This window comes from Salmo trutta, unplaced genomic scaffold (genome assembly GCF_901001165.1).
Source record: "Salmo trutta unplaced genomic scaffold, fSalTru1.1, whole genome shotgun sequence".
Lineage (NCBI taxonomy): Eukaryota > Metazoa > Chordata > Actinopteri > Salmoniformes > Salmonidae > Salmo > Salmo trutta.
In genome coordinates this window covers 151,843-179,143 of record NW_021822702.1, presented here as the reverse complement: position 1 = coordinate 179,143, position 27,301 = coordinate 151,843, and the positions used below count along the sequence as shown (strand labels likewise).

Sequence of the window (27,301 nt, the reverse complement as noted above, 5' to 3'; positions counted from 1 at the left end):
AGTTTCAATAGGTAAATGCCTGCACAGAACCAGAAGCCAACCCTGCAATTAAGCAGTGTTTTGACAAGAGAGAAAAAATGATCAAAAATAGAAATGAGAAAGTGTTCTTTGGTTTCTCTTCTTTCTGGTCGGAGACCACAAGCTGTTTACAGAACTCGAAAAAAAGCCCTCTGCATTCCGATGAGCATCCTGCTTCTCTCATGACCATGTTTTCCTGCATTCCTGCCCAGCGGAGCATACGCCTCTCCCCCACCTCCACTTGCTGCAGTCAAGTGTCTTCAATGGCTACATGAACACCTACCTACTAGATGCCCTTCAGATCCAACCCAGTAACCAGGCGCCCTTGGTTGAATCGAAAACTGGTCATTCTGCTATTAAACTTTGTTCTGCAATAAAATTTTGTAAAATGAGAATGAAGTCAACGGAAAATGAATTCAAAACATTTGATTGAAGAGGGCCCGCTTGATGTTTACGGTAATGGTGTTACTATTGCATCTGAGAATCATCTCGTCCCATATGACTCAAACAGGAAGTGACATCATTACATTCCCAGTGGCTTGGTAACTCTGTAACCCAACCCAATAAATGTACAATGTTATTTCCTCAAGTGCTTTTTTTGTCATAGTGTATCAGCCGTTTTGTGATTAGCAACAGTTTATATTTGAGCCTCTGCCAGTGCCACATATTAGTGGAGATTTGAATGTGAGAGGGAGATTGAGATTGGATGTTGTCTATCGTAACTACGTCGAGAGGTCGCTTGTAGGCTGCACATATAGTAGGCATTTCAATTTATAGAAGCAATGTAGCCTAAGAGATGTTTTCTATTGGGGACTTGAGTAGGCCTAAATATGGTAGGGTGCTAGTGTTGTGATGACTGGTCTAATGTATGAATGGATCCAGAAAGTTGATATGTCGCACCTGCATATTTTGTATTTTTGCATTTCGGCTAATTTACCATTCTTTCAGTTGTCATACGTTCTTGGGGAGGATAGACTATGGCCATCTTTTTTTTAACGCTGATCTGTATAGCCTGTAGACCTACTTGCTGTTTGCAATGGAATGGTTGGAGAACGTGTCGCACGCAGCGAATTTATGGCGACATTGTGTAAGTAAATAGGCCTACGGTACGCTACAACAGCACTCACACTCACACACACACACTGAACGTTCATGATTGATCATGCAGAGAAGGCTGCACAGAAAACACATTTAGGCATTGCATGTCATTTAACAGTTCCATTTCATGTCATGCTGTTCATATAAATAATTTATTGTAATTTAATAGCTGCACACATTGTTATGTTGCAACCACGTTGTCCCAAGACGTTGATGACGGCACAGTGTCTGATATTTCTGCCACGGCCCCTTGTTTTGCAAGGTTGAAACCTGCCTTGTCCACATATATTAGCTCATATGTGGTCCTGCAGTTCTCTGAGTCTGATGCAGTTATTTGCAATGACCATATTTACAATGTGGGGCTCCTGCTCTGGGGTGAACAGTCAACCTCTTCAACCAGATACTGGTTTTCTTGCAGTTCTGTAAAACATTTGAATGGTTTTAGTGATAGATCCTTCTCATTATGAAAGTACAGTACATATTACTGTACCAGTAAGACAACAGCACTTACAGTTACTTACCGGTTCTCATTTCGAAATATCCGGATGATACCTGCAACAGTATATCGGCTCAGATTTGGTTTAACCCGTTGCCCAGCCTCCCTCATGCTCATCCCATGGTTGACAACATGGTCAACAACAGTCACTCTGATTTCATCAGTTATGTTCCTGACTCCTCTTCCTCTTCCCTGTCCTCTCCTCCCCCATCTTACTTCAACTCTTCCTTCTCCTCCTCCTCCTCTTACTTCTTGACCTCCTCGTCCTCCTCTAGTTCTCACCCCTCTTACTCTTTGTCCAATATTGGCCTCCATTGTTGTCCAACCCAAATGTTTACCTGTGGTCTATTTATAGTGCTCAAGCTCTGATTTGTAAGTGAACTCATTATCTGAAAGTGTTTCCACGTGTCAATGTGGAAAGGCAATTGGCAAAATAGTGTAGCAATGTAGAGACCAATGTTTACAGTTTTGCTAGAAGTGTGTTATTAAATTACAACCTGAGTGTAAAGCAGAGAATGTGCATTCAGTTTGGCACCCTTGGTAAATGCATTGGCTACAAGTGTTAACCCCTGGTCGGGCTCGGACATCCAGCGAAAAATCCTATCACCATTAGCATAACAAAATGTAATATATATATTTTTTCAAATATAGGACTATGTTATATCGTTTTATAGATACACCTCTCCTGAATCGAACCACGTTGTCCGATTTCAAAAAGGCTTTACAGCAAAAGCAAAACATTAGATTATGTTAGAGGAGTATATCGTAAAAGTAGCCACATAGCCATTTTCCGACCAACCACATGCATCACAAATAACCAAAAAACAGCTAAATGCAGCACTAACCTTTGACAATCTTCATCAGATGACACTCCTAGGACATCATGTTACACAATACATGCATTCTTTTGTTCGATAAAGTTCATATTTATATATAAAAACAGCATTTTACATCGGCGCGTGACGTTGACTAACTATTTTCCCTCAAATGCATCCGGTGAAACAGCGCTACAATTTACTAAATTACTATTCGAAAACATTTTTAAAATGTAATATTGTCATTCTAAGATTTATAGATGAATATCTCTTGAAAGCACCTGTAATGCCAGATTTAAAAATAACTTTACAGGGTAATCACACTTTGCGATAAAAGGGGATGCGATAAAAATAGGCTACCGTTACAGGTCAGCGCCATCTTGGAACAATCGCATATCAAATCTACTCTTGTATACTATTGTCAATAATCCCTTACCTTTGATTATCTTCATCAGAAAGCACTTCCAGGATTCCCAGGTCCACAACAAATGTATTTTCGTTCGAAAAAGTTAATCCTTTACGTCCCAATAGCTTGTTCTTGTTAGCGCGTTCTGAAGGCTGCTCCAAAAGCTCCGTCGGCTGCGGGACTCCTCTTTCAATAAAATGCTTTTTTTTTTTTATTTAGGTTCGTTCAAACATGTCAAACGTTGTATAACATAAATCTTTAGGGCCTTTTTCAACCAGAGCTCCAATAAGATTCAAGGGGGACGATTGCATTGTCTTTCTAAACATTTCGAAAGGGGAGGGTAGCCAGGGGCGCAGGCGTCATAATGGTGATGGCCCTCCTCATGTGACCACTTTCCACAGCCTCTCATTCTGTCAGTTTTCACAGTAGGAGACTCAAACCACTTTGTAAAGACTGGGGACATCTAGTGGAAGCAATAGGAAGTGCTCAATGAACCATTGCTCACGGTGTGATTTATAGGCAAAGTGATGAAGTTGAGTCCGTAATTTAGAATTCCACATACTGTTACGATCGGTCTCGGGGTTTTGACTGCCATATGAGTTCTGTTATACTCACAGACACCATTCAAACAGTTTTAGAAACTTTAGGGTGTTTTCTATCTACAAGTATTGATTATATGCATATCCTAGCTTCTGAGTTTGAGTAGGAGGCCGTTTAAAATGGGCATGAATTTTTTTCAAAAATCGCTGTAGCGCCCCCTATCCTAGGTGACCGTCAAGAGGTTAATGGTTTCAGAGATAGTACTTCAAGAATCACTGTTAGTGTTTAACCTGTTGAGGACAGACGTTCCGCTAGCGGAATCCCGTTCCGCCTGCGGAACCCCAAGCCAACAGCCAATGGCATCACACAGCGCGAAATACAAAACCAACTAAAATACCACAATTCAATTTTCTCAAACAATCAACTATTTTACACCATTTTAAAGATAAGACTCTCGTTAATCTAACCACATTGTCCGATTTCAAAAAGGCTTTACAGCGAAAGCAAAACATTAGATTATGTCAGGAGAGTACCCTGCCAAAAATAATCACACAGCCATTTTCAAAGCAAGCATATATGTCACAAAAACCAAAACCACAGCTAAATGCAGCACTAACCTTTGATGATCTTCATCAGATGACAATCCTAGGACATTATGTTATACAATACATGCATGTTTTTTTCAATCAAGTTCATATTTATATCAAAAACCAGCTTTTTACATTAGCATGTGATGTCCAGAACTAGCATACCCACTTAAAACTTCCAGTGAATTTACTAAATTACTCATGATAAACGTTGACAAAATACATAATTATTTTAAGAATTATAGATACAGAACTCCTTTATGCAATCGCGGTGTCAGATTTTAAAATAGCTTTTCGGCGAAAGCACATTTTGCAAAATTCTGAGTAGATAGCCTGGCCATCACGGCTAGCTAATTTGACACCCACCAAGTTTGGGACAACCTAAACTTAGAATTCCTATTAGAAAAATTGGATTACCTTTGCTGTTCTTCGTCAGAATGCACTCCCAGGACCTCTACTTCAACAACAAATGTTGTTTTGGTTCCAAATAATCCATAGTTATATTCAAATAACTCTGTTTTGTTTGTGCATTCAGGTCACTATCCGAAGGGTGACGCGTGAGCGCATTTCGTGACAATTTTTTTAAAAATATTCTATTACCGTACTTAGAAGCATGTCAAACGCTGTTTAAAATAAATTGTTATGCTATTTTACTCATAAAATAGAGATAATATTCCAACCGGGCAACGTTGTATTCATTCAAAGGCTGAAAGAAAAAAATTGAGTAGTCTCGTGACTGCGCATCTCCAGTGTCACTGTCCCCAGGCTGACCACTTACAAATTCTCCTGCTGTTCTTCGCCCAGAGACAGCAGACACCCCATTCCACTTTCTGGCGGCTTTAGAGAGCCAATGGAAGCCTTAGAAAATGTCACATTACAGCACAGATGCTGTATTTTTGATAGAGATGCCCTAGAAGGAGAACAAATTGTCACAGGGCACCTCCTGTATAGAATCTTCTCAGGTTTTGGCCTGCCATATGAGTTCTGTTATACTCACAGACACCATTCAAACAGTTTTAGAAACTTTAGAGTGTTTTCTATCCAAATCTACTAATTATATGCATAATCTAGTTTCTGGGCAGGAGTAGTAACCAGATTAAATCGGGTACGTTTTTTATCCGGCCGTGAAAATACTGCCACCTATCCCATTAAGCATTCAGAAAAAACTAAGATCCCCATTAGCTGTTGCGAAAGCAACATCTACAGTCGTGGCCAAACGTTTTGAGAATGACACAAATATTAATTTTCAGTCTGCTGCCTCAGTTTGTATGATGGCAATTTGCATATACTCCAGAATGTTATGAAGAGTTATCAGATGAATTGCAATCAATTGCAAAGTCCCTCTTTGCCATTCAAATTAACTGAATCCCAAAAAACATTTCCACTGCATTTCAGCCCTGCCACAAAAGGATCAGCTGACATCATGTCAGTGATTCTCTCGTTAACACAGGTGTGAGTGTTGACAAGGACAAGGCTGGAGATCACTCTGTCATGCTGATTGAGTTCGAATAACAGACTGGAAGCTTCAAAAGGAGGGTGGTGTGTGGAATCATTGTTCTTCCTCTGTCATTCATGGTTACCTGCAAGGAAACAAATGCCCTCATCATTGCTTTGCACAAAAAGGGCTTCACAGGCAAGGATATTGCTGCCAGTAAGATTGCACCTAAATCAACCATTTATCGGATCATCAAGAACTTCAAGGAGAGCAGTTCAATTGTTGTGAAGAAGGCTTCAGGGCGCCCAAGAAAGTCCAGCAAGCACCAGGGGACCTTCTCCTAAAGTTGATTCAGCTGTGGGATCGGGGCACCACCAGTACAGAGCTTGCTCAGGAATGGCAGCAGGCAGGTGTGAGTGCATCTGCACTCACAGTGAGGCGAAGACTTTTGGAGGATGGCCTGGTGTCAAGAAGGGCAGCAAAGAAGCCACTTTTCTCCAGGAAAAACATCAGGGACAGACTGATATTCTGCAAAAGGCACAGGGATTGGACTGCTGAGGACTGAGGTAAAGTAATTTTCTCTGATGAATCCCCTTTCCGATTGTTTGGGGCATCCGGAAAAAAGCTTGTCCGGAGAAGACAAGGTGAGCGCTAGCATCAGTCCTGTGTCATGCCAATAGTAAAGCATCTTGAGACCCTTCATGTGTGGGTTGCTTCTCAGCCAAGGGAGTGGGCTCACTCACAATTTTGCCTAAGAACACAGCCATGAATAAAGAATGGTACAAATGCATCCTCTGAGAGCAACTTCTCCCAACCATCCAGGAACAGTTTGGTGACGAACAATGCCTTTTCCAGCATGATGGAGCACCTTGCCATAAGGCAAAAGTGATAACTATGTGGCTCGGGGAACAAAACATCGATATTTTGGGTCCATGGCTAGGAAACTCCCCAGACCTTAATCCATTGAGAATTTGTGGTCAATCCTCAAGAGGCGGGTGGACAAACAAAAACCCACAAATTCTGACAAACTCCAAGCATTGATTATGCAAGAATGGACTGCCATCAGTCAGGATGTGGCCCAGAAGTTAATTGACAGCATGCCAGGGCGGATTGCAGAGGTCTTGAAAAGAATGGTCAACACTGCAAATATTGACTCTTTGCATCATCTTCATGTAATTGTCAATAAAAGCCTTTGACACTTATGAAATGCTTGTAATTATACTTCAGTATTTCATAGTAACATCTGACAAAAATATCTAAAGACACTGAAACAGCAAACTTTGTGGAAATTAATATTTGTGTCATTCAAAACATTTGGCCACGACTGTAGTCTTCACAAACGCTATCTTAATTTGACCCTGCTTCTCTGCGACAACAGAGTGATCCAATTAAGATTGCAGATCTGTATGCAGGTCTCCTATTTCAAGGTAAGTCAGAAAAGCAAGGTTTATTTTGGTGCATACGTTTTCCACTTACTGCAAATCTGTGGGCTTGGCCATTCTCCATTAATTGTTCTGACTTAATTCTTTGTAGCATCATGTTAAACTTTGAACACGCAGCGTGCTGAGTGTTCATTATAATATTTAATAATAAGAAACACTTTAACAAAAGAAACAAATGAAAGCCAACAGTTCTGTCAGGTCACAATGTACAAAACAGAAAATAACTACCCACAAAACCCCAAAGGAAAAAGGCTGCATAAGTATGACTCCCAATCAGCGACAACGATGTACAGCTGTCCCTGATTGAGAGCCATACCAGGCCAAAACAAAGAAATACAAAGCATAGAAAAAAGGAGATAGAATGCCCACCCAAATCACACCCTGACCAAACCTAAATAGAGACATAAAAAAGGCTCTCTCAGGTCAGGGCGTGACAGGAAGACTGTGTAATTGTTATGAACAACTCAATTTGACATTTTTAAAGAGATTTCACTCACAATTTTTTGGTATTTTCAATTTGTCTGATTATCACGGAGGTTGACCATCACACAAACCCACCCAGAAACCCACACCCCTATGTCACCACCCTATTTCCTTTCTCTGTTTCATAGTAATTCCTATGAGGTGAGTCATGTAGAAGGATGTGTGTATTTTTCTTGTCTAAGAATCTAACTTAAAACCGAGCATTACAAGTCTAGATGAAGAGGCTTGTATAAAGAGGTTATGGAAAAGTAGGGAGCAGAGGTGACTTGCAACTCAACTTTGACTTTAACACCAATGACTCGTGACTTAACTTGGACTTGAGCCTTTTAACTCGAACTGACTTGATACCCTCCCCAAGCCCAAATATAAAAAATGATGCTATTAAAAAAAAGTGTGAAGCGCATCAACTCTTCATTTAACGGACTATAGTTTGAATCAAACTGTGCCAGCTGAGAAAAAGTTGCGTGTGGCAGTGCAGAGGAACGTCGGCGGGTGAATTCAGACGGAGCCCTTGGAAAGATGATACCCAAAATTATTATTTTGGGATATAAAGACTACGCTGTATCAACAAAAAACGGATTGCAACTTGCAAAACATGCGGGAAGAAAATTACAGATGGAGGCACAACAACTTCCAACTTTGTTCGACATTTGAAGTTGCACAAAGAACGGTAAGTCATGGCTAATATAGCCGACAGCTATATAGTATATAACTTTGCTAGTGTAGCATGTAGGCTAACTTAACGTTAAATCAATGAGCCTCCACACAGTCAGTCACCGAAGATTGAGCTACAACTGGCTAGGCAGTTGATAGCCTAAATCCTGCCTGATGTTACTGCTGTTCCTAAAACCATTGACATACGTTAGCCTACTGTAACCACACACAGAGAGGGTGTGTGTTAAGGTTGGGTGATTGTGTACAAGCCTACATCGCCCCATAGCGAACCTCGATAGTCAATTGCTATGGGGCGGGGTCTTTCTCATGGCTACCCATGTATTTCCATGGAAATATAAAGTTGATTTGGAAAGTAATAAATATATTTTTAAAAGCATTAATGATTTGCATTAATGTAATATACTAACTATTACTCTTCTCTTACATTTGGTGAAGAGAACATTATGACTTGTTTAGGACTCGCAACTCAAAGTTCTGACTTGAGACTTGACTTGAGACTTGTCGATCTTGACTTGAGACTTGACTTGGACTTACCTGTTTTGACTTGGGACTTGAGTGCTAAGACTTGAGACTTACTTGTGACTTGTAAAACAATAACTTGGTCCCACCTCTGGTAGGGAGGCTGTGGAAGAATAGCCCTTCGGCAGGCGATTCTGGATTGTGGCCTTGTGGATACCTTGTGACCAAACCAAGGAAGACTTCAATGTTTGTTTGTGCCATTTACAGTTCATAACTTTTTTTTGCTCTGTACAACTAGGAAAGCATATTCATCATGTGTTTTTACCCAGTGTATATTTTTTCATATAATTTTTTACCCCTCCCTTAAGCTTTATTGTGACACAACAAATATGATATTATTTAACACATAATAATATAATTTATATTATGGGAATTCTAGTGTCATTATTAGCATGTGTTCCTCAAACTGCCCAAGCACATGAACTACTGTACATAGGGATCTACATCTATGGATCTGCATCTAAGGTTGGACAGACAGTCAGCCAGGCAGAAAGACAGAGAGACTGTGTCCTTTCTGGCCTTTTCTCATTCCCTGTGTCCATTGTCGTAATGATTTCGATTTGTCTTTTCGCAAAGTTGCTGGAAAACAAATGATGGCAACACTCGTGGGATTGAGATGAGCATGAATTCATAACATCATGAGGAGTAGATATAAGGCAGCATATCAGTGGCCTCCTCCTTCGCCACAAGGCTTTCTCATGAACAGGAGGAGGACAAATGGGATATTGTTGTCACGATTGTCGTCGAAGGAGGACCAAGGCGCAGCGGAAGTGTGGATACTCATGTTTATTACTGATAAAAACATGTAAAGTATCCACTTGAGAAAAAACAAAACAACAAACAATACTCACAATGTGACGTGTGGCAGGCTAAACCAAACAAAGCAGTGCTCACAACAATTCCCCACAAACACACAGACAAACACACCCAACTATATAGGACTTCCAATCAAAGGCAACTATACACACCTGCCTTCAATTGGAAGTCCCAATCATCCAACCAACATATACAAACACAAACCTGCCACGTCCTGACACCAAAACTAAAACACTAGCTCCATCTGCTGGTCAGGACGTGACAGTACCCCCCCCCCCCTCAAGGTGCAGTCCCCGGAATGCACCTAAAAAGAAAAACACAAGAAAAACACAAGAAAATCCCCAATACCCAATACAAACCAACAAACAATAACCCCTAAACCATAAGGGAGGGAAGGGAGGGTGGCTGCCGTCACCGACGGCACTGTGCTACACCCTCCCTCCCCAACCCACCTATCCTGGAGGTGGCTCCGGTTCTGGCCGTTCCAGGCAGTCGGGCCACTTTGGCAGTTCGGGGCAGTCGGGGCAGTCTGGCAACTCGGGACAGTCTGGGCAGTCTGGCCACTCGGGACAGTCTGGGCAGTCTGGCCACTCGGGACAGTCTGGGCAGTCTGGCCACTCGGGACAGTCTGGGCAGTCTGGCCACTCGGGTAAGTTCAGGGCAGTCTGGCCACTCGGGTAAGTTCAGGGCAGTCTGGCCACTCGGGTAAGTTCAGGGCAGTCTGGCCACTCCGGCAGTTCAGGGCAGTCTGGCCACTCCGGCAGTTCAGGGCAGTCTGGCCACTCCGGCAGTTCAGGGCAGTCTGGCCTCTCTGGCGACTGTTGACTGGCGGGCAGCTCTGACGACTGTTGACTGGAGGGCAGCTCTGACGACTGTTGACTGGCGGGCAGCTCTGACGACTGTTGACTGGCGGGCAGCTCTGACGACTGTTGACTGGTGGGCAGCTCTGGTGACTGTTGACTGTTGAGGCTGGGCTAACGCACTAGACTCCTGATGCGTGGGGCTGGTATTGGACTTGCCAGCCTGGAGACACGCACCTCCATGCTAGTGCGTCTAGCGGGAAACACCGGACCGAAAGGGCGCACTGGCGGTCTTGAGTGCAGGGTTGGCATCACCCCTTCCGGCTCGATGCCTACTTCGCCCTGGCACATGCGGGGTGCTGGTACCTTGCTTACCGGCCTGAAAATCCCAGGCCTCACCACAGCCCCAACCCCAAAGCACGGGTCCTGTCCAGTCTGCCCTACAAGGGTACATGGAGCTGGCCTGGGGCTGTAATCTCGCCCCGCCAAATAGCCCTTGTGCCCCCCCCTAAAAAATTATTGGGGGTGCCTCTCGGTCTCCCAGTCCTTGCCAGCCTTCTTCCGCTGCTTGGTCCTGTGTTGGTGGTGGGGAATTCTGTCACAGATTGTCGTCGAAGGAGGACCAAGGCGCAGCGGAAGTGTGGATACTCATGTTTATTACTGATAAAAACATGTAAAGTATCCACTTGAGAAAAAACAAAACAACAAACAATACTCACAATGTGACGTGTGGCACGCTAAACCAAACAAAGCAGTGCTCACAACAATTCCCCACAAACACACAGACAAACACACCCAACTATATAGGACTTCCAATCAAAGGCAACTATACACACCTGCCTTCAATTGGAAGTCCCAATCATCCAACCAACATATACAAACACAAACCTGCCACGTCCTGACCCCAAAACTAAAACACTAGCTCCATCTGCTGGTCAGGACGTGACAATTGTTGATGATGCTGCTACTGTATGTAGCAAAAATACTCTGCGGCAGAGAACTCCTGAGACTGCCATGAATATAAGGCAACATGGTTGAGTCAGTGGCTAAATCCAAAGGGGAATCATTATGGAAAACATTTTGTCAGAGTCTTGTATGGTATGGATTTAATTTGGTTGTATTTACTAGGATTATCTGGACTTTACAATTATTTTGTTTGTTTGTGTGACCACCTTTTTAAAATTATTATTATTTTTATTATTGGGGGTGTGGGGTACAGGTACAAAATAGATGTCATATAATTTCATATTCAGTTCATATCATATTAACTTGTGGGCTGCCACTCAAAAATAAAAAATAAACATAAAAAAAAGATACATAAATACAAAGTATTGATCATTATGATCATATTACAGAGTTAAAAGGTAATAACAAATGTAGTATGTAAAGCAAAATAAACAAAAATAAGTGAGCTCCACCCTAACCTCCCATCCTATCCCCAAACCCCACCCATCCAACATGTCTCCATCCAATGTAAAATGTTTCCTTGGTGTTATACAGTCTGTGAACAAACTTAAATGTAAAGTATAAATTGATGGTTCCGATTACAGGATGCCAAGTTCCATATTCTGTTCCAGTTAAAGGGTTGTTCAGATTCACTTATATCTGTGGACCACACTTTTTTAATGACTAGCTCAGAATATGAAACACTAACTGTCATAGTAAGTGTCTCTGCTTAGAGAGAAATCTATGTCTGTCCTTTCCCTGGCAGTGTTCGCTAAGGTACCTTGGCCATTTATGTTTGATTTGTAATCAGAATCCTTTTCGCTTTGTGATGTTCTGCCTAGTGGAAACTGGTTGAGTGTGCTCCTGCTTTGTTTGGGAAGCAACCATTCATGGGCCAATATGCAGACTATTCATCCATTAGGAAGAAAGAGGGGGGGGGGCTTTCAGTTCACCTCTGAAACAGGATGTTTGTAGGGTCACTTTTTGACAGGACATTGGTTGCTCACATTATTTCAAACCAGCATTTATACATTTCTGGAATGGCCAGATTTTTCCTCTGTCACTGACTGAACAACAATGCTGGGAAATGGCAGGGGTGTATCCTGGCTAGCTTCCCTCTACCCCCTCCTCTCTTCAAGCTTGGTACGGCCCAACGTCCTCCCTCTTTCTCCCCACTGCATGGAAATGAGGCGGTGATATCATCACTGAGCTCCCAGGCAGTGGCTAGCCAGTGACAAAATTACAAACTCCTGTTCCTCTTCCCCCTCTAAACCCATCCCCTCCTCCACTTTTCCCTCCAGACTTATGAAAGGTGTGCTGAGTGTGAGAAAAACCCTTTCATTCTCTTTTTTGATTGGAGACCTATCCCTTCCTTAACTGTCTGCCAGATGAGGTGCAGTGATTTTTTGGGGGGGGCAATACCACTCAATACCACTCAAAAGTGTGCACTCCTGAATGGGTGAGCAGCTCACAACCTAGAGGGAGAGGGGCGTGAGAGGGGGTGGGGTGGAGGCTGCTTTTGAATGGGTTGAGAGGGAAGACAGAACAATCAAGAGAGAAGAAGAAGCATGTTCTGCCCCCTATCTGACACAGATCCAGCTTCTCCACTCCTGTTCCTTCAGTGGCTGCTCTGGGAAGAGTAGTGTCCTTGAGAATATTCCTTCCTTTCGTTACTTTTACTGGATTCTTTTTTGGAGCTTGTGGTGTAGCAAGGGTGGTGGTGGTAGGAGGCTAAAAGAGCCCATTGGATCCCTTCTTAACTTCCCTACGTTTTTTGCCTTGCTGTGCTTGTGTTTTTTTCTGAGGGGAAATTTTCTTTCAGCGGGTCCCAATTTTAGTTTGGAACTATGGAAGTGGACTGGGAGTTGGGTGGGAAAGATGTACAATTCACTGAGCCGGACTCTGGTTACCCTGCTCAGGTGGCTTTCAACTACAACATGTTAGAAGGGCGCTTTAAACAGCTTCAAGGTAAGTGAATACTGGAGGCTGCAGGCGCCTTTTGTTTATAGGTGTTGCTATGCTATATGCTCTGTCAGCATATAGACGCTGGGGTCTAGAGAGAGAATTCTGGATCGTCTGTGTTGAATTTGGCAGTTCTTTATCAGGGTAATGTTATGTGGATGAAGAGCATTATATTTCATTGTTGTTCTTTTACTTCTTAGAAAATAAAACAAATTGGGTGTCTTAATCCTAAAAAACGGTAACTGTTAGTGATGGATATGACACGTTCAGTATGGCAGCACTATGATCTGGCAAAAGGATGACTTTCAGACTGGATTATAAGGCTGTCTTTTTTGGGGGATATTAATTTAGTGTTGACAATAAAATACTAAATAGCTGTTTTCGATGGAGCCCCTCTGTCTACAAACACACAATGCTATCTAAACGGCATGCATGCTAGTTCCTAGTGGGTAGTCAGGACAACAATAGCATGAGAGGGGACAGGGAAGGTGGGAGTGGTTGTTTTGTCCAGCCATCCCATGCAAATACACTTTCAAGGAGCCAAATTCTAGGAAATGATAGTGCTTAACAATATGTTTTTATACAGTTAGTATAAGGGCCTTGCATGTGTTTTTTTTATTTTTTTTATTTTACAAAACAGGCATATAGGCTTACTATATATTATATAGCATCACTGTTAGTTATACAGTGTCATTGTGTTATATTGTTTACTCTTGTTTAGTATATTTACTATAAAATGACTTATTTTCTAAATACATTTTTTACATTCATTTTCGTATTTTTATTATGATGAACCCCAGGTTAGACTGCAATAGAAAAAATGAGAAATGAATATGCTAATGTAACCATTATCATAGTAAAAAAAATTATAGTCCTGCTGTCCTTGATGACATGTAGATGTCTTTTGTTGACATCTTTGTTGGGGTTTCTCTCATCCCAAAGAGAATGTGGTCTTTGCCACATAATAATATCAGTCATTAACTCAGTCTCTCTATGAATAATTGTGTCTGAATGCACTATTGTGTTGTTGAATGTGTCTCTTCTATACATTTTATATATACTGTAAGTCCCCTTTTCATTAATAGATCATTAAATTTACAGCAATGGTCAGAATTTGTCCAGTTTTGCTCACTTGAATGGTATAAACTGGCCACAACAACTACGTGGATACTGGATGAATGTGTGCCGTTTGTTAATATGTAGCTTTGTGTAGATTTTACTGACTGCTGAAACCTTGTCCAATGTTGTAAAGCAGCCGGAATGAAAAGGAAGACAGAGAGAGAGACTTGAACTTTCACCCTCTGGTCTATTGGCTTTACTCAGTCATGGGATGACTGAATTGATAAAACATCACAGAGTCAACGTTATTGATTACTATTCTTGTGTCATGTACTGCTAGCTTGAAATAGTTATGCTTCATCATATTTATTTTTAAATTGAGTGAAGATATGATAAAATGTATGAATTGACCTGGTGTGCTGATAATGGAAATTGTAGAGCAACACTACTACTGTAACAGGCTCCCGAGTGGCGCAGCGGTGTAAGGCACTGCAGGCGTCACTACAGACCCTGGTTCAATCCAGGGCTGTATCACAACCGGCCGTGATCGGGAGTCCCATAGGGCGGCACACAATTGGCCCAGCGATGTCCGGGTTAGGGGAGAGTTTGGCTGGGGTAGGCCGTCATTGTAAATAAGAATTTGTTCTTAACTGACTTGCCTAGTTAAATAAAGGTTCAATAAAAAGCTAATGTTGATAGGGTCTCAAAGGATCTAGGAACAGTAACGTTCAACTGAAGATTTCAGACATACTGTAAGGGGAGTAGGATTACCATTGGTTGTATCCCCGTGACCCTTGATTTTAGCCAGAGTAAGTAGTAGCCTTGTTCGACCCAGAACTGGTCATTGAACAGGAGCCTATCTCCCGTTTCTGTAGCGTAAGACAGCTTGCTGTACAAGTACACCCCCTGGACAGAACTCTAGTCTATCGCATGACCTGATATTAGGCAGAGCTCTCTGGTTCATAGTTCATAAATGTGCTATATTTTCAGCATAACCACGTGGTGTCATTGTGCCAGTGACCTTTTACAAACAGACATGAACTGTGAAAAACATTTAGCAAGTAATTTTGTACAGCTGTCCAGTGGCTGTATCAACCAAAAGGAAATTGAAAGTGCATTGTCAGGTGACATGTATTTTTCTGTTTTGTCTAATACATTTAAAGCCGGTTTCTCTCAGCCAGATGAAGCCTATTCCTGTACTTAAAAGCACTTTTAATGGAGATTTTCCATTGATCCTTTTTATCCAGGAGTAGGCTTAATCTGGGTCCTTGAAGTGGGGTTTTTAGGTCAATAATTTGCTTTGACAAGCTTGCGCTGGCTTGGTTACATATCCACCATAGTTGCTAAACCTGTGCTGGAAAGGACAGTGTGAAAAGACAATATCCGATCTAACATTGTATTGTTTGGGTTGGCACAATAGTGTAAAAAGAGTTATTAGATGTACTCCAGTCGCTTTTGTACCAGACTGTAGCTACTTCTCCACACCAATGACCTGGACTACCACCACACAGGCTTGAGTGCTGAAGTACTACTTTTGTCGGCAAACAGGCCCCTGCCAACCCGGTTTCCACCACAGTCAGTCTCTAAATGACCGTCTGTTCTGCTGGCAAGAAAATATTTGACCTTGACACCTCATTTGCAGGATACCCCGAAATATAGCATTGAAGGTTAACTTCTGTTATGCCCTCAGTTGTTGAATTCTGATAAGTAAGTACCAGAGAATAACATTTACCTTGGCTGGGATTAAATCCAATCGTGCTTGGTCTATAATGCAGCTTTTAAAGGCAATGTTCCCGGCTTTTGCGACGCATTCACAGTAAACGCTGCATGTCGGCTAAATCGGAAATTATCTTTAAAGGTGCATTGTCGACAAAGCGTGATTGGATTGAATTCCGGCCTTCGTCCTAGTTAATACCAGGTAAATACCAGTATAAACTGTACTGTAAAATATAGTGCTATCATGACTTTTGAGAATAGTAAGAATGATCTTGAGGGTTTCAACAACATCTTTACTGTAAAGTAAGTAATGATAAAACATGTCAGAGAATTCAAAGACATAAATAAGAGTTAGTGATACCGAAATGTAGGAATGTTTTAACTGTGTGTAAATGGACACAAAGCCATGTCCTGTTTAGTGCTTTGTTTTCCCTTTTGCCAGGCATTGACTGCTGGGGAAATGTTGATGTTGAGTCATTGATTTGAAATATATAGTTGTTGGTAGTTGCCTGTGTGATAATCTGAGGCCTTATTAAAGAACAAACAGTCCATCTGCCATAACACCATGACTTATCTGACTGATGATCTGTTTTACCCTTCTATCAATGGAGGGACTTTATCCACTTTATGACATGGGGACAGCTTGTCAAGTATGGTACCTGGTATTTATATTTTCCTTGTTTTCCCATGTGTTTTGTCAGCATAATGTTATTACATCAACATTGCTGGTTGGTTGGCAAAACATTAACACACACACACAGTTTTTGTATAATTTTGATCTAGTTTTCAAACAACAATCAACAATAGCATTTCAGGTTTTACATGAAGTTGACTTCCTGTCTGACAACTCAATGACAACACAATCAAATATCAACCAAAGTTGGATGTTGATTTGACAACGCATTTGTCCAGTGGTTAGTCACCCCTAAACATGGCAGTGTGACCTCATCCACTAATCCAGCCCTTACACACAGGAAGAATTTTGATCTTCTGGCCCGCCGCACACCACAGGATGTTGATTCAACAGTGAGGGAAGAAGGAAGTAACCTTTGAACTGCTTCACTAAGATGTCCAGTCTTCCACCTTTGTTTTTCATCCTTGGATACTGATTTCTAGTCTGTTCATTTGTTAGTTTGCCAATGAATGCTATATCATATAATATGTACATCTAGACCTAAAGAAAATGGCTGTTGTTATTGTTGTCCCTCTGAATGATTGTTTTCAGTCTCTGCCAATCATTAGGCTTCCCTCACAAGAGTGGTTGAAATACAGACTGCAGAATATGAGAGGAGTAAATCTTGTCAATGGGTAATTAGCTCTGAACATGAACAGTGCTTTAGAGGTGCAGACTGGAATCTTTCACCACGTTTCACCACCAGTATTTCCTGCCAGCTAAGGGTGGGGTAGTGATCCAAAGTGCCTTGAACTCTGCAATTCCTGAGTAGTGCCCTAATCAAGATCTCTTTTTCCTGCCGAAACCTGGAAAGAGGAAAAAATAGAGAGGAAAGAAACCAAACTGGAATTTGAATGAATGTGCATCCCTGTTGAGATAAGATGAGAGATTAGCTTTTGGGAACCAGAGAGTTAGCCCCCAGGATAGAGATACAAGATGCGTCAATAAATCAATAGTTTATATTCTGTGTCAGTCATGATGACCAGACTGCTCATATCCCAGCTGGTTAGATTTGCTTCTTTGTTCCTGAACTCCAAAGAAAATAGAACTGTGGATCAAGTCAAGGTCACAACTTGGGATGATTTTCTCTGGAAGAGAATGATATCCAACATGATTAGGACTAAAGGACACTCTATCAATCAGTGCAATAGTAAGAAATTCATGAATAGCCTCTGATAAATAAGTGGATATACTTGAATATATGGGTTGTTCCACAAATTCGGTACCATTTGCATAGCCGCGGGAAATAGGGGTGCTGAGGGTGCTGGCACCCCCTGATAAATCACAATAAAGAGATAATGAATATAAAAATATATATTTCAAAAATGAAGTAAAATACATACCCACCAAATTAGTGCACTAGGCCTTTATTACTCCTGTATAGTTCCTAGACCTTAAAAGAGGGACAGGTTTTTTTCTGCATAAAATGAATCACTAATAGCAAGTCTTTATTCATATAAAAATTGGATTTATTGAATTTTCCATGTGGTCCATATTAAAGGGCACTTCAATTAATATAACATACTTTTACAATTCAATATTTGTGGACAATTTCTACTTAAGACACAAACTGATGCATTTTGAAACAAAGTGTATTCCATGCGCTCATATAGATGAAATTTGGATTAGAACAGGGTCAAATAGGGGTAAGTACTATGTACAAAGTACAATGAATGTACCCTCCAATGATTGTACCTTCTAATGCATTTACCTTTTGCATGTTTTTTAGTGACACTAACCAGGTTGCCATCCAACCTTTTTATGCTAGTAAAGTACATGTCACGACAGGCTTGATGGAAACATCAAATTTGTTGCTAAACTCTCCAAATGTCGACAAAACTTAATACGCTAGACAGGGTGGGATATTTTTGTGTCAGTAAAACTTATATATATATAAAAAAAATTATAATTAAACTACAACTTGGGAAACCATGCAGTTTATTAGGCTAAATATGAAATAACTTGTGCACTTTCACCACCCTGTGAAGTTCATAGTGATCTTGATTCTCCTTTCCAATGAATATCGAGGGTCTTATTCTGGTGACACGATGATCGACGCTTGACTGCTGTTTTGCCAAATAAAAATATTTTCACCCTTATCTATAATTTATCTCTTCATCTAGACTAGCCTACTCACACTGTATTTGCGAGCTGTTGGCTAGAGCGCACGTGCCAAGACCAGAGTAGGCACATATGCTGTTTTGCAGTGGTGGAAAAAGTACCCAATTGTCGTACTTGAGTAAAAGTAGATACCTTAATAAAAAATTACTAAAGTGAAAGTCATCCAGTAAAATACTACTTGAGGAAAAGTCTAAAAGTATTTGGTTTTCAATATACTTAAGTATCAAAAGTAAATGTAATTGCTAAAATATACTTAAGTATTGAAAGTAAAAGTATACATCATTTCAAATTACTTATATTAAGCAAATCAGATGGCACCAGGGGCACACTCCAACACTCAAACATAAACAAAGCATTTGTGTTTAGTGAGTCCGCCAGATCAGAGGCGATAGGGATGAGCAGGGATGTTCTCTTGAAACAGTAAGTGCCTGAATTTGACCATTTTCCTGTTCTGCTAGCCATTCTAAATGTAACGAGTACTTTTGGTTGTCAGGGGAAATGTATGGAGTAAAAAATACATAATTTTCTTTAGGAATGTAGTGAAGTAAAAGTTGTGAAAATTATGAATAGTAAAATAAAGTACAGATACCCCCCAAAGACGACTTAAATAGTACTTTAAAGTATGTTTACTTAAGTACTTCACATCACTGCTATGTTGTAACAAAACTATTGGTAGAGTTGGAATCACATTGAACTTTAGATCATCACGCACTGATTTTTATCCGAATAAAGTCTGTTTTCCGGAAACAAAATGTGCATATTTTCTTTATGCAGATTTTAGAATATTCACATTCAAATCTGTCACCAATTGGATGGAAACCTAGCTACCGTAATTTCCGGACTATAAGCCGCAACTTTTTTCCCACGCTTTGAACATCGCGGCTTAAACAATGACGCGGCTAATATATGGATTTTTCCCGCTTTCAAATTTTTTTTCTCCAAAAAAACACATTCTGTGACGTGCTCAGTTTTTGGGCGGCATGAAGCTTTCATTAGAGCAATGAAATTGCCGAACGGGTTAAGATCAAACAACTTTTTTTTACTGTTTAGATTAAATCGAGCGCTCTCAAACTTCCCATCATTCTGATTACGGTAGTGATTTTGTCACCCTCATCATGGCAAAGACACGGAGAAATGCATATGATGCAGCTTTCAAGTTGAAGGCGATTGATCTGGCTGTTGGAAAAGGAAATAGAGCTTCTGCACGGGAGCTTGGTCTTAATGAGTCGATGATAAGACGTTGGAAACAGCAGCGTGAGGAATTGACTCAATGCAAAAAGATAACTAAAGCTTACTGCTATTTTTTTTATTTTTTGTTACAAGCCGTGTTTCGTTGAAGCCTATTTATTTTTTTTACAAGCCGTGTTTCGTTAAAGCCTATTTATTTTTGTTACAAGCCGTGTTTCGTTAAAGCCTATTTATTTTTGTTACAAGCCGTGTTTCGTTAAAGCCTGTGTAAAGTTCATTTGTTTCAATGTACCGGTAGGCACCTGCGGCTTATAGACTGTTCAAAATAAAAATAAAAATTTAAATTCAGTGGGTGCGGCTTATATTCAGGTGCGCTCAATAGTCCGGAAATTACGGTACTTACTATAACGATTGATACTAAAACCTCTTTATACCAACAGAGCCATTTTATAGCACAAACAAAGAATCTCAATTGGTGGTACTCAACCCTCCAAAAATATTAGTAGTATTGATTGAATTGAATTGAACTTCCTCTATTCCATTAAGGTCCTAAAGTGATCATCTGCTAAAAATGGCATTGAGATGACATTGGGAAATCATTTAAAAAATATGGTTGTCATTTCACATAATAAATTATGTATTTCTCTTAACCATATCCTCCTACTTGGACCTTCGAGATACTGCTATCATTTTCCCATCAGCCCAAGGTCTTTGAAAAATGACAAACGACCTAACGTAGCCTTGTTTAAATGAACGACCTGAAATCGTCTTTATTGGCATCAGTTTTTTGTTGTTAAACAGCTAACAACTTACTCTTCAAACTGTGTTAATAGTACGGGAGCTGTGTGTTTACCTAACGATAAGACCAGATGCTAGTGCAACATTCCTCTAGCTAGCCCTCCCCGGAGTTGAGCTAGGACAATGGTGGAGGAGAGGAACACTGCCTCTATTGTTCTATCCAGCTCTGTCTTGTCCTCCGGTCTCACAGAAGACTCCTTAAAAAATCCCCACTAGCATGTACCTCTTTGTGACACTTGTGGTGATGTTACCATGTTGCAATAATGCCACAGAAATGGGTTTGGATGCATAGGAGGTTGGTGGCACCTGAATTGGGGAGGTTGGGCTTGTGGCTCAGTTGGTAGAGCGTGGTGTTTGCAACACCAGGGTTGTGTGTTCAATTCCCACGGGGGACCAGTACGGGGGAAAAAATGTATGAAATGTATGCATTCACTACTGTAAGTCGCTCTGGATAAGAGTGTCTTCTAAATGACTAAAATGTAAAATGTGGTAATGGCTGGAGCAGAATAAGTGGAATTTTATGAAATAGATCAAACACATGGTTTCCATGTGTTTATGCCATTCCATTCGCTCCTTTCCAGCCATTATTATGAGCCGTCCTCTCCTCAGCAGCGTCTGTGATGATAGCTGGTTGTACCCCCAAGGGGTAGGGCAGCAGGCAGGAGGTTGGCTCTGAGTCTAGTTAGTGAAGTCATACACAGTACAATTGTGGTCAGGGTTCAGTATTAACTGAGCGGTCGATTCCAAATCAATAGTGTTTATAATCAAAGGATACCTTTTATTTCATATGTTGATATAATGTTTTGTGCTGCAGGGACAGGGATGTGAGGAATAGGTTCGACCTTCTCTAATTGTTATTCTTTCGGCAAGATCGTCAAACGTGTCAAATAAATCACTCATAACAAAAAAGTCAAGAGGGCCTTGGAGTTCATTGCAAGGTGCAGCCAGTCCTGCGTGCGGCGAGGTCATCTCTCTCATTCCGTCATGTGGCAAACGAACAATCAAATCACATGCTTACGTCTTTGCAGGGATAAGGAATGCAATAACAGGAAAATTGGGGAGGATTATAAATAAACCCGCCTTGTGTTCATGGATATGAACTCTGAGCCAGAGGGTGGGGCATTGTCCCTGTCAAGGGCCCCAAACATAAACAGGATTCCCACTTTCACTTTTTTTTACATTTTAAAGCTATGGCTGTATCTCATTAGTCTGCAGTGGCTTTCTCCCCTCGTCTCCACACTTTCATGCGCACTGTCCTGAGAACCCAGAACAGATGACAAACAAATGGTCGACCCCCTATCGAGCATTTGCGTTCACCTGTCCATTTCCTTCATCTCAGTGGAGATGGAGAGACCAGGAGAGGAAGCCGTAAGAAATTCGGTCTGAAGAGGCAAGGCCGCCAGTCCCAATCCAGTCTAGTTGTTTTAATATCTGGATCATGAAAGGATGATGAGTTGCATGTGACAAAGCGGGCCAATCACCCACAATGACAAAAACCTCTCATATGACACAATTATACAATGAGTATCATTACTGTTACTGTATATAACAACACATGGGTTCCATCATTTGCCACAATACTTAGCCACACAGTATTTATTTTGTTTACGTAAAAAGTGTTACATCTGAATGGCAGTCTTACAAGCTTATTGACATTTTCAATCTAACCTTAGGGACCCAGTGAGTACACATTTTAAATATGATTTAGCCCAGCACTAAAACACCTTATTCAGTTGATCAGAGGATGAATACAGTAGTTGATTAGTTAGATCACTACTCTATAGTATTTCAGACTTGAAATTAAAAGACCAGGCTGTATAGGGACAGTGTGAGCTGTTATTAACTATACTTCAATGTCTTTTTCCAACATTATTATCTTCCATAGCCTTACTAAAGCTACTTTGACAAAGTAGTTCACTACATCAAAGCTATATTGGGAAAAATGTTATCTATATCTTAAATGTCATAGATTACAAATTGCAAGAACCGATCACTCTCTTAAACACAAAAACGATATTTCAAGTGAGATTTAGGAACGTCTGATGCCCAAAAAATGATAAAATACTGCGTATTCCACCCATATTTTCTTCTTTTTGCCAAAAAAGTAGTGTGTAGTTCCAGTAGTTAGCTACACGGCTACATGGTCAAAAAGCAATTAACTACTGCAAACACTACCAAGATTTTAATTTAGTTAATCTACCACCAAGCTACTGCAAAATGTAGTTTAATTACTAGTTGAACTACATGTAGTTCACTACTCCCCAACACTGCTAATTTGGCAAACATAGGGCAGCAGGTAGCCTAGCAGTTAAGAGTGTTGGGCCAGTAACCAAAAGGTCACTGGTTCAAATCCCTGAGCTGACTATGTAAAAAATCTGCCGATGTGCCCTTGAGCAACGCACTTAACCCTAACTGCTCTTGTAAATCGCAATTGAGAATCATGTCGGCTAAAAAAAATGTTTTTTTTTTTTATACCCCAACGCAGCTTATCCGTCAACAGGAATTCACTTGTTTCATATCCCAATTAATTTAATGACATATCACTTTGACATAGCTTCTCTTTATTTCTTCCTTCTTAATTTTATTCCCTGTCTTCTTTTCTCTCCAGATGAGCGCGAAGCGGTGCAGAAGAAGACCTTCACCAAATGGGTGAACTCTCACCTCTCCCGGGTGTCCTGCCGCATCACGGACCTGTACAGGGACCTGAGTGATGGACGCATGCTCATCAAACTGCTGGAGGTGCTGTCTGGGGAGAGACTGGTGAGTACTGTGCTACCTGGGCTTGTATGGATCAGTTTAGCCTTTTAGATTACAATGAATAAGATTACATGGACAGGGAGGACCTGATCCTAGATCATATCTTCTACTCTGAGATACTTGTGGGTCGTTCCACCAAAAGAATGCCTTTTGCGTCAATTTGATATTTTAAGTAGCAGTTTTGCACCTATATTGCATTTTAAAAGCATGTTATATTACATGAGTTGCTCTTTAATATAGACCACACGGAGAACTGAATAATTCAATTAATATGAATAAAGACTTACTAAAGTGCCAAAATTCAGCATTTTGACATGTCCTTCCGTCAACCCTGTGTAATTCTAGGAACATTTTAATCCACTTAACGACAACATTTCTCCAAGTTTAACCATCATTGTAAAGCCTTAGTTTGTCATTTCTGAAGATTATTTATTTCTTGTGATTACTGATTCATTTACATTTTAAGGTCAACCCTGTTACGTGAACTGAACACTCATTTTAATGAGGTGAAACTATTTCTTTTGGAATATTTTTTCCTAAAGAAACATTGAACATCTAATAGTCAAATCAGTGTAAAAGCTTGTCAGTTGGTTCTCCTCTTTTACAATTTTCTGGTGTTTTGTGGTGGAAAACTGAGCGGGTTGAGCATTACACATCAACCCTGTTTCCCATAGATAGACAGGCTAGAAAGGTTTTAACAATTCAATTTTTTTTGTGAAGTTTGCATTCAATTACCACTCCCTGTTGCACACAACAAGCTTCCATTCCCCCTGTCACAAGGAGATGTCTGATTGATTTAAGATGAAATCGCCAACCCTGTTACATTTTTGGCACTTACTATAGATAGTAATTTTTTTCATTTAACCTCTTGACATGGGAAAACGTGTTTATGAAGTTGAACGTGCTCTTTATGACAGAATGTTAAAATTTGGTGAAATCAAATGTTTTTGGGGACTAAGTTACAAAAGGCACCGAATTGGTGGAAACACCCATGATACATACTGTAGCGACCCGCAGTACCCAGTGTTCACGGGGTCCGACATGCCAGTCAACCCGCTATCTGCCAACCATGGAAATGCCTGGAATGTTCTGGTGCCGGGCATCCTGGTGGTTGGTGGAACGGCGGGGGGGATCAAACTGATGCGCCTGGCACCTACTACCATAGACTGTTCAAAAGCACTTAAATATTTTGTCTTTCCCATTCACCATCTGAATGGCACACATACGCAATTCATGTCTCAATACTTAAAAATCTTTCTTTTACCTGTCTCCTCCCCTTCATCTACACTGATTTTAAGTGGATTAAACAAGTGACATCAATAAGGGATCATTGCTTTCATCTGAATTCACCTGGTCAGTCTTTGTACATTCAGTGTATATTACTAAAGTGCAGTTATTGAAGCAGGTGGGCTGTCTGGGATTTTTTTGTTGTTGCTGATGTCGGGAAAAGATATCCACACGGTCAGAGCCATATATCATTAAAGGGTCCGCTGTCCAGGCTTGTTATCATGTACAAGGCGCCCGATAAGATATCTCACTCTATTAGAAAATACCCAACAAGACACATCCCATAATGTAATCTACCAAGGATACGGACCCTATGAGGTCCGGAGCCTGCTGTTTTCTGTTCTACCTGAATTTATTGCACACACCTGGTGTCCCTGGTCTAAATCAGTCCCTGATTAGAGGGGAACAATGAAAAAAATGCAGTGGATATCATGACACAAGGTGAGACCCAGATGCATATGGCTGGAGTTTAAGATGTTTAATAATCCAAAAAGGAGTAGGCAAGAGAATGGTCGTGGACAGGCAAAAGGTCAAAACCAGTTCAGAGTCCAGGAGGTACAGAGTGGCAGACAGGCTCGAGGTCAAGGCAGGCATAATGGTCAGGCAGGTGGGTACAGAGTCCAGAACAGGCATGGATCAAAACCGGGAGGACTAGAAAAAGGAGAATAGCAAAGGCAGGAGTACGGGAAAAAGGCTGGTTGACTTGGAACATACAAGACAAACTGGCACAGAGAGACAGGAAACACAGGGATAAATACACTGAGGATAAACAAGCGACGTCCGGGAGGGGGTGGAGACAATAACAAGGACAGGTGAAACAGATCAGGGTGTGACAGTGGAACTGGCTTTGAGGTCCAGAGTTGACTTTGTGGGCTTTATGCAATGTGGCTATTGGGGTAATCCATGTGTGCAATTACAAACAGCAGTTGATGTTCAAAACTCAAAGGGCTTTCCCTTTTGTATTGTATTGTATTGTATTGTATTGTATTACGGTACTTGGCTGTTGTAATCCCCAACTCCTATTTTTCCTCCTGAGAAAAAGGTCTACTTGACATGAATTAATTCCTCTGGGCACGCCTTGTGCTGGGTTTAATTTTTCACTTTCCTGGTCAATGTGTAACTCGATTTGAGTTTAGGCACAGCAGGTAACAGCTATTTGCCAGGTAGAGGCATGGGACCGAATAGTATTTGGAATTGTTCAAATACTTAAGCTGCGCTTGACTGAGCTTTCCTGGTGCAATGTTAACAATGGAATAGTCCCAAAACAGCAAACCCCGCCCATCTGGCACTGCAGGCAGGCTCAAGCAAAAACTCCAGGTATTTGAAAGATTGTAAATACTATTTGAACCCAGGTCTGGTACCATCTTAGGTTACCAGGATATTGTGCAACACATAGGAGGATGATTCGACTTGCATAGGCCCCATACCAGTGTTCTTCTGACCCTGTTATGTGTGTCTTCAGGTATCATGATATGGAAACCAGTAAATAGATCATACGCAAGTCATATGTTAATAAGCACTGAGAAGTAGTGGTGTAGTGGAGGGTAAATACACCTAAATGTCATTTACAGACCTTTTTTATTTTGTGCGAGCATTTACCCACTTACTGCGGGAAAATGTATTGAAAATATAGGGACTGCTACTTTATTTACAGCTATCAGAGTTTACACACCTATGTTTTTACCAGTACATCACTGCTCATAAGCACTGAATATCTTTTTGTCACTACCTAGCACTTTTTTATGACATAATTCAAGTTGCTATACATACAGAATGTGCTTAAGAGCATTGGACCTCTAATTGAAAGGTCACTGGTTCGATTCCCTGAGCCAACTAGGTGAAAAATCTGTTGATGTGCCCTTGAGCACGGCACTTATCCCTAGTTGCTCTGGATAAGAACGTCTGCTAAAATGTAGAATACCCAGCTGTGTGTACACGTACATACATTGCATATAAAATGCAAGCCATGGTCTCCCCACATTTTGTACGTCATCTTTCAGCAATGATTAAGTAAAGTGAACCTGTACAGACTGTAGGAATGAGGCTTCCTTTACATGATCTCATGGTCTGGTAGAAGTGTTTATGTCATTGCTACTCAGCTGGCGCTGCACTCCCGGCTCTTACAGAGTATACAACTGCATCTCAAAGAGCTGCGCCACCACACAGCATGCCAGTGTGTTTCCACAGAGACACACACTCAGGCGTACATGTACACACACAGAGATACAGACACACACATGCCTTAGAGGTCAGCAGTGTATTGTGCTGACTGACTCAGCAATAGGAGTTGAATAGGGATTTTTCTTTCACTCTCACTTGGGTGTCAATCAAATGGTGTTAAGATACAGTAAGTACATTTTTTAATTCTTCAATCCAAACCATCATCCGTTTTCGGGGATACATTTTCTTCTTTCAACACAGTGAAAAACTAGGCATGTACAGTACTGTATTTTAAATTAAATAAGCAGTTATGTTTTTGTTTTACACTATTGACTCAGTTCTGCTGAGTACTTCAATTCAAACGTGCCAGCTTCCAATTTTTTTTACATTTTATACCCAGATAGCATTTTTGATTGAATAGGGTTGACTTCCCCCTGCCTGCACAAAGGCCTAGTCCCCCCTCTTCTGCTCCTCCAAAACCACACCTCAGAGTAAAGTCTCCACG

At 41.0% G+C, this 27,301-nt stretch overlaps 1 protein-coding gene across 4 annotated transcripts in view; it reads left to right on the top strand.

The window, feature by feature from the left end:
• LOC115183768 (spectrin beta chain, non-erythrocytic 1) overlaps positions 1–27,301 on the top strand; it is a 134,271-nt gene that overhangs the window by 19,209 nt on the left and 87,761 nt on the right. Inside the window, exons 3-4 of one of the 4 annotated variants that reach the window (XM_029744861.1) lie at positions 12,954–13,043; positions 23,201–23,352. In XM_029744861.1, coding sequence (XP_029600721.1) covers positions 12,954–13,043; positions 23,201–23,352 — 242 coding nt within the window. Of the gene's footprint in view, positions 1–12,303; positions 13,044–23,200; positions 23,353–25,430; positions 25,449–27,301 lie in introns of those variants that run through there. The other 3 variants (XM_029744859.1, XM_029744858.1, XM_029744860.1) reach the window with 3 other exon arrangements.